The sequence below is a fragment of the Helianthus annuus genome, chromosome 17 (genome assembly GCF_002127325.2).
Source record: "Helianthus annuus cultivar XRQ/B chromosome 17, HanXRQr2.0-SUNRISE, whole genome shotgun sequence".
Lineage (NCBI taxonomy): Eukaryota > Viridiplantae > Streptophyta > Magnoliopsida > Asterales > Asteraceae > Helianthus > Helianthus annuus.
The window spans coordinates 37,054,822-37,063,464 of record NC_035449.2 but is presented as its reverse complement, the minus strand read 5'-3'; the positions used below and the strand labels follow the sequence as shown (position 1 = coordinate 37,063,464).

The window sequence follows — 8,643 nt, the reverse complement described above, 5'->3', positions numbered from 1 at the left end:
AGTCATACCTTATTTTTTATTTTTACGTTACATTATTGTCATTAAATAAACTTGCTGATTTTTTTTCTAAATAAAAGCATGTAAAAGAAAAGTATCATAATCTTCAAATCAACCACAAATATTGTTGGCATCTATTACCCGCATTATTATATTATATACCTAAAACTTATTTTAAACATGACTAAATAATTTTATTCGGAAATCTTTTAGAGTTTTCTAAAATTATAAAGGTGAAACTACATCTGCCAAGTTTCCAACCTATAGAAACTTACAATTAAGGAAAGAGCATGAAATCATGACAAATATACTTTATTTTTATTTATAAGTATAGAGAGATTTTGTTAAGTATACTTGATATTTCAAATTATACATCCAACTTCCTATAAGTGATGTAAAAATCAAATTTAGGTGCTGCTTGTTTTTTTAAGGGGTAAAATGTCTGAAGTCTGTGGATCATATCTGCAGACATCTGTAGAAGAATAGGTAGACCAAACCTCTACAGTCTACAAGAGGAAGGTTGTTTGGTTTTTAACGTATGCAGACTTCTAAAATAAACAGGTACTAGTTTACGGACGGTGGTGGTGGGTGGTGGTGGTGGTCCTGGACGGTGATGGTGGTAGGATGTGGTGGTTGGACGGTGATGGTGGTAGACGGTGGTGGTGGGTGGTGGTGGGTGGTGGACGGTAGTGGGTGGTGGACGGTGGTGGTGATGGACGGTAGTGGGTGGTGGACAGTGGTGGTGGTGGTGGTGGTGGGCGGTGGTGGTGAGTGGTGGTGTTTAACTCTCTACAGACTTTAGAAGATCTTAGAAGTGGCTGGGCCAAGTCTGCATTAAGAAGAGCTCGTACAGACGTTTTTTTAATAAAACGTCTTCAAAAAAAAGTTTGCGTGTGACAATGTCTGCATGTGGTTCAGCGCGATGCAGACAAAAGAACTTGTGCGTAATTTTTCAGAAAAAACAAACACCACCTTAGTGTTTTCCTAACACTTCATAATTAAACTTCCTTATAAAGAACCATTATTATATATGTGAATTTAGAGTTTCCATGAAGAGTAGCAAGTAGATTTTAGTTATTTTATTAATTATATAAAATTATTAAAGTATTTTGTAAGAAGAATCGTTAGGATGTTGGTGGGAACTTTATTAAGGAGGTGTTTGGCCTAAACTTTTTTTAACAAAGTTTATAACTTTTTTAGCTTTTTTTTTTACAAAATAAGTTTAATTTGGTGTTTGTTTTAGCTTTTTAAGCTTATGCTTATTAGCTTATATAAGCTAATTTGAAGAAACTTATCTAAAGATGGTTTAGCTTATTTGAAGAAGCTTATTTGTGTAAGGGCAAATGATAGAAATAAGCTATAAGCTAATCCAAACACTTAAAAAGAGCTTATCAAATGATAGAAAAAGTAAGTTATAATAAGAATAAGCCAAAAAATAAAAGCTAGGCCAAACACCCCCTTAATAATTATAAGCATATGTTAATGCTAAATATGAATGAACATGGACTTTGAATATTTTTTTTTATATTTTTAATATTAATTGCTTTATAATTTAATGTGTTTTTTTCGTTAATAACTTGCGTTTGTTAAGTTGTTAAAAAACTGAATACGTAGTTGTGCTTAATTCTTGTCTCGACATTTTGGTATAAATTTTGTTGAAAACAGAGTTGGATTCAAAAGAACATATTATTTTGTATCCTAAACTATACGAATGCCGGTAACATTTTTGTTAACAAAGGGAGTTGTATTAAAACATATTCTTTTTCATAGTAAACTATACATATATCAACACCATATTGGTACCATGACAATTTCGACAAAAATACATTGGTACCGGTACCAGTAGTATCGAAACCTGTATTCATTTTTATGGTTTTCGATTGATGTAAAATACGGAACGAACCAAACCGACACTAAGTGAGTTCCCGTCGCGTAGCGTTGGTGAAATACACTTATTTTATGAAGAATTACTTACTTCTGAAATTTAGGGAGAAATTTAATTAAGATATAGGATTTTTTTTTTTTTTTTTGTTTGGCAGAACTACAAAAGAAAGAAAGTTTTGTTGTATATGCCACATGGGTATACTTCGGTTAGATGTCGGCTTATATATAATCACTGATGTAAGCATGTAACGAAATACCGACCCAGTTGCTAGAAATAAATAGCGGAAGTAAAGTAAAATAAAAAATAAACTGTATTTAATTAAGGTTCCACTTATTTTGGTACAACCTCTTTTATAATGTCTGTTAAAGTAGTGTAAGTACCTACAACTGCAAGTAAAGTTCCAAACAACAAGATCATGAAAATCACCATCAATTCCACCCCAAATTTCTTAAATCCTATGATGATCTTGCAGTAACACAAACATGGTAACAGTACCGACACTGTAATGCTTAAAAATGCACCGATAAACGCCATCACGTATCCAAAAAATGGGACCACCAATGCCACAAAGACTGTGCTCGTCACGATACATGTTCGAATAAGACAACTCATCGTCTTGCTTTCTCGAAAGGGGACTGTTTCTTCTACTGCTGTTGCGATCGGTGATATGACTAGTGCGTATTTGGATATCGGGTTGATTAGTGTCGTGTAGATTGCTATTTTTGAACTAATGTTTTTTGTAGGAAGATTTAATGTAATTTGTGATGTTAGGTGTTCCCCGAACATCAGGTAACCGAATATTGCCATCGATCCGTAACTGATTGTGCTCAGAACAAAGCAAACAAGTAGAACCTGAATACAAAAGCAACAAGATTATGTTATTAACGTTAAAATGCCCCCAAAATAGGATTTTACGATGTTTAAAATACGGGCGTACGTCAATTGTGGATTTGTGTCAGGTTGGCATGTTGAATTGTTCAACTTGAACATGACCCATATTTTTTTATTCAGTGTCCCGTAACCCACATGCACTTAAAACCATGTAACCTGAACATGGCTCGTTTAACTCATTTATCTAAACGTGACAAATGGGTTGGCAGGTAATAATTAAGTTATGAACCTGCTAATCAAGTTGGTGGGTTGCAAAAAAAAAAAAAAAAAAAAGGTTAAACGAATCATAAACGAGTTAGTGGCTCAACCTGTTTAATTAAAATGTCAACTCAAACACAACATGTTTTCTAAACTGGCTAGATGTGCCAACCAAAAACCTGATTATTTTTACGTCGTATTATTTTTATGTTTCGGGTCATGTCAGAAATTGACACCCTGCTTTGAAATGACATACATACCTTAGGGAACTGAGACTTGTCTTTCATGGAATTGCATATAGTTGGAAAAACAGCATGACCACAATAACAAAAGGTAAACAAACTTATAGCAGTTGACAACCCACTCCAATTCCAAAGATCTCCCCTTTCATGGAATCCAATTCCATCAAAAGCACCACCCCATAATACAGCCACCACTAGAATCAATGATGCCATCACCCCACCAGCAGAAACATATGCCAAAACACCCAAACTCCTTAACCATGTTGTAGGCAACACAACAAGAGCAGTCAACAAAACAAACCCTTGTTTCCCACCAATTCTGCTTCCAAAAACAACAAACTCTTCTTTTGGAAACAACTTGTGTAGATTGTCACCTTCCATTATTAGAAACTCGACCGCCACAAAGAAAAGCTCGAGGTACAAAAACGTTGAGACAATCACCCTCCCTTTTCGACCAAACGCCACTTGCCCAATATCCGGATAGGATTTGATGAGGGGGTCTGAATCCATGCATCTACGAAGAAGTAGACCGGTGTAGAAACATAAAAGTGCAACCAACAATAGTAACATGAGGCTTAACCAGCCACCTTTTGAGAGTGCATAGGGTACTGATAATATGCCCACACCTGAAAAACAAAAACAAAAAAGATGACATTGGGAAATATGAGATTTTTTGTGGGTAACTAGCTAGTTAATTACCAGATAAAGTGTTCACTCCATTGAAGCAAGTTCTTATGAAAGTGGTGCCTTTAGTTGGTGGTGATCCATGTTGGTTTTGGCTCTCAATTGTCTCTACGTTGTTGGTGTCCATGTTTTCTTAGGTTGGCACCAACAAGTATTGTTGGTTATATTTGTGTGACGCATTTATAGATATATATAGTTAGTTTTGGGATACGTGGAAAGTTGCAACAGTGTTCAAATTAGAGGATTTGGAACGAATATGATATTTTTTTCGTTAAGTTGAACAATCTAACAAACACAGAACACTTAAACAAACAAATTTAGTTATTTATGTTTGTCTAGACATGTTTAATATGTTCGTTTACCTCATATGTAAACAGGCATAGACAAAAAAATATAAATTGTTTTTTGTTTAGTACAAACATATTATTAAAATTTATTTCAATATATGTATCACTACTAAAAAAACAACCTTTTTTTTTTTTTTTGATACAAACGTTTCCTATAACTCAATATTTGCGACAAGTTTCAGACAAATTATCGACAAAACATTTATGAACGAAGACTTTGGTGGATGTAAATCAACAAACTAGAGGCTTGTTCACGTTTCCTTATTTAACTAAACAAACATAATTTGTATAATCTGTTGAATAAGTAAACAAACATAAACATGCTTTTTGTCGAACAATTGTCTTGGTGCGTAGTTTGTTCATAGGCGATCTTAGTTGGTGCTTAGTCTCGTTTACAACCATAGATTTGGGTTTTGTTTTGTTCCTCTACATAAATGATTTTTTTTTTTTAATAATTTCATATAGAAAAGAAGACCATTCCGCAATTTTGTAGGTTTAAGTTGGACTCAAAAATTCATAAATCACAATTGACCTAAAAACGTATATGAGCATTATTACTAACATTTCTTGACATTCTCAATCTTATTTAAAAAATAATCGGAAAATGAAGGAAATTATCAGACTAATCCACACAAGCAACTATAAACTGTGATATTATTTATAGCACCCGAAGTTTAAAAAAGTTGATCGTAACAACAATCAAGCATGTGAAAGTGTGATTTTATAAGCCCAAACATTTTATAACTCAAATAAAGGAAATTATCAGACTAAAATTCCGCTTTTTGTTAAGCCAAAACATTTTACAACCCGAAAACTTATGGAATAATTAAGCCCAAATTAACAATAATAGAATTGAAAGGAGGCCATAGATATAATTGATAAAGTTAGCTCAAGACCCAAAACAATATCATAATTTAATAAGTGATCTTGCTCGTCTTATGGTGGAACCCAGAATACATAGTTCTTGTCCTTTGGTTTATCAGGTAGTGAAGCTAAATTTGGTTTTACCGGTTGCAACCGTTACCGTTGAAAGATGTTTTTCTAAATTGAAGCTTGTCAAGACGGATTTACGCAATCGAATGGGCCCGGAATATTTAAACAATGCTATGGTTTGTGTGGTCGAATAAGAAACTTTTGATAAAGTAAAAGACGACGATATGATGAAACGATTTTAAGTTATGAAAAAAGAAGAGTGCAAATCTATTAGATATTTGTTTACTTTATTTATTATTGTATGATTGCACGATAATTTTTTTTTGGATACCCTAAATTAATGGGCTAGCTCCGCCACTATCTCAAGAGCAGCTCTGATTATAAGTATGATATATTAATATTTTTTATATTTGACATATGGGTGGGTGAACGGGTGGTAATTTATATATGGTTAGCAACCGGAGAAAGTGAAGATGAATAGATTGCCATTTGTACCATAAACATACATATTCTGGTATATGAATTCCCACTAGTCACTTGGATTCCACATGACATTCCACATTGCCACTATATGACCATACGTCTGTTGCTTTGGAGGACCCTTAGTGTCCCCTTTTCCCATCCAAGACTAATACCATAAGGTAGTGTTTGGTATGCAGGAATGAGAGATGGAATGAAATGGATGATTACGAGGGAATGAAGAAAAAGGTGTTTGGTTGGTCAATGGAATGGAATCACCCATTCCAAAATGCATTCCATTCCCTCAAAATCATTCCTTCCACCCCCCATGTTTATTTTCCATTCCATCCCCTCTTGCACCATCCATCAACAACACCACAACCCACCACCATTGCCACAACCCACCACCACCACCCACCACCGACGCCATCGCCGCCACCTACCACCACCTCACCCCGACAACGACCGCCGCCGCCGCCACCCACTCGCCACTGTTATCACCCATAGCTGCGACCAACCGCTAACGACACTCGCCGCCACCGCCGCCCACCACCATCGTCAATGCCACCACCACCGCCACCACCAACCGCTGCCGCCACCAACCGCCACCTCTGCTGCCACCCACCACCAACGACCACCTTGCCGCCACCACCACCACTCGTCGTTGCCGCTGCACCGCCACTCGCCGCCACCACCACCACCCATCGCCGCCGCCGACACCCACCACCGCCACTTATAACCACCCACAATCATTACGACCGACCACCACCACCACCACCACCACTTACCGCTGATTTTATTACTTCATTTTTCTTGCCTACCGAACAATACACAATAATAACTCATTCCATTCACACATGGTAACCAAACAAGACATGGAATGGTAATGATCCATTGCATTCCCTCGTCCATTCCATTACCTCGTCCATTCCATTCCTTCGTCCATTCCATTACCCCATACCAAACAGACCCTAAATATTTTAAAATTTCAATTGAATTAATGGTTACTTGTTAGGCAAATATTGTTATCTACATCTTTTTAACGATGGAAATGTAGTTGTGTCAAATCATCAATATCTTTAATATAAATAAAAGTTATGTATTGATAGTTAATTACGTCATGTGATTAATGGTTACTGTGCCTTTTGTGTGATAGCGGCGGTCAAGAATCTGTAGATTATATTTTTCAACCTGTTCGGTGGCTTGTGTGGTTTGGCAGTTCTAGTTATGTATTGATAGTTAATTACGTCATGTGATTAATGGTTACTGTGCCCTTTGTGTGATAGCGGCGGTCAAGAATCTGTAGATCATATTTTTTCAACCTGTTCGGTGGCTTGTGTGGTTTGGCGGTTCATTAGCAGCTGGAGTAAAGCGAATCCCCTAGTTTGGTTCTCGCTGAAAGATGTGATTGAGTGGCACAATCACTGCGGGCTGAATAGTCATAAGAAGGAAGTCCTGTCGCGTGTTGGAGGACTTGGAAAGCTAGGAACGAGAAGATTTGTCACACCCCGATATTTCCACGTTTTACCGGTGGGTCCGGTGGGGAGTATCGTGACGTGACAGGTTGGTATCAGAGCCAACATTGAGTGAATTAAACACTAGACTTTTGTGTTTAATCTCAATGACACAATAGCACATTCCTTGACCTTCTGAGTCTAGACTTAACATAGGAATACTCTCAATCCTAATCTGGAAAATTATTGCTTCTAATTTTTATATTTTGAATATGTCGCCAAGCGAAGAAGCCGTATTGGAAATCCTCTACAACCGGAGCCTAGAAATGCTGAGCTTCGTACCGCGGCTAGGATGAAACGTGCATCCGGGGAGAAAACATTCAGAAATAAAGTGAAGAAGAAATCTCCTTTTGCTGAAGATCGTTTCCTTAGTAGTCCTTATAAGGACATAATTGTCTTTCAGTCCCTTCGAGGACAACATCATTCCTTTCAAGTCCTGTTTAGGGCAAACCTGTATTTCTAATTTTGTAGTGGAATGATTAAATTTAAATTTTCATTCTAAAATGAAATAAATGAAAAATAACATTCCTTTTATAAGATCTACCATTATAATAAAATGGCAAAATTTAAGAACAAAACCTAGCTACGTGTCATTTTAAGACAGGGCCAAGATGGTAGTTCCTCAATTAGATTCAGACCCTTATTAACATCTTAATTTAGGATTGTTCTGCGTTCAATATTAAAAAGAATCTTAAAGGGGTAAAACCTAGCTTGATTGTCATTAAAGACCTAGCTATGGTAGTAAAACCTATTTAAAAGAGATTCAGATCCTTGTTAACACCTAAGAACGTGTTAGCACTCTTGACAAAAGTGATTAGAGAAAATCACAATAGTCATCCCTATATTGGAAATTCTTTTCAAAATTCCTGATTTAGCCTAATGATCCAGAAATCATGGCTTATATCATCCTATAAGATGATCATATTATAAACATCCATTAGTGAGGAAATGCCTACGGGCTATATCTATTGTCCTAAAAGACAAAAGACAGTTGTGGTCTTTGAGTCTCTGTCAAGAAAAGAAATCAACTATGTTCAAACCTTAAATGCCTCGATCCCATACGATCATGGCTTATAAATTTAAAACTGTCCTCGAAGACAAGGCCCTTGTGCCATTTCAATATCCTTATATAGCTTATAGCTGGATTAATTATAATGAAAATTTAAAAATAAACCTGATTACCAAAATAACCAAGAATGATCTATTATTACCATGGTTAATGAATCGTCAGAATGATGATTCCATAATAACCTTTGAATAAATCATTGTCAATATTTCTCAGCAATCAAGCTACATGGCTGGATCAGAGGAGGTCAACAGCCACCCGAAGGAGAACAATGATATTACCAGAATTAATATAACTGGAGCGGAACTGCATGCATTAATAGATAATGCTGTTACTCAAGCTCTTGACAGACAGTATAATGAATCAAATTATACCCACTCTAAGACTCTATCTGTGGCTCGTAGTAAGCCCTCTTCTAAAACGCATG

The 8,643-nt window shown here is 36.2% G+C and overlaps 1 protein-coding gene across 1 annotated transcript; it reads right to left on the bottom strand.

The window, feature by feature from the left end:
• Nucleotides 1–2,169: 2,169 nt before the first annotated feature.
• On the bottom strand, nt 2,170–4,041 carry LOC110923163 (amino acid transporter AVT1I). The gene is made up of 3 exons (XM_022167340.2): nt 3,913–4,041; nt 3,232–3,839; nt 2,170–2,734 (listed from the first exon to the last, which is right to left on the bottom strand). Exons 1-3 carry the CDS (start codon nt 4,022–4,024, stop codon nt 2,213–2,215), a joined length of 1,242 nt encoding a protein of 413 aa, XP_022023032.1. The 5' UTR covers nt 4,025–4,041; the 3' UTR covers nt 2,170–2,212.
• Nucleotides 4,042–8,643: the final 4,602 nt, after the last annotated feature.

What these genes read in the sequence shown, in the direction of transcription:
- LOC110923163 (XM_022167340.2), bottom strand. Translation starts at nt 4,024, where the DNA reads ATGGACACCAACAACGTAGAGACAATTGAGAGCCAAAACCAACATGGA. An exon ending in TGGAGTGAACACTTTATCTG is followed by an intron (nt 3,840 to 3,912) that starts GTAATTAACTAG and finishes TTTGTTTTTCAG; the next exon opens with GTGTGGGCATATTATCAGTA. An exon ending in ACAAGTCTCAGTTCCCTAAG is followed by an intron (nt 2,735 to 3,231) that starts GTATGTATGTCA and finishes TTTTGTATTCAG; the next exon opens with GTTCTACTTGTTTGCTTTGT.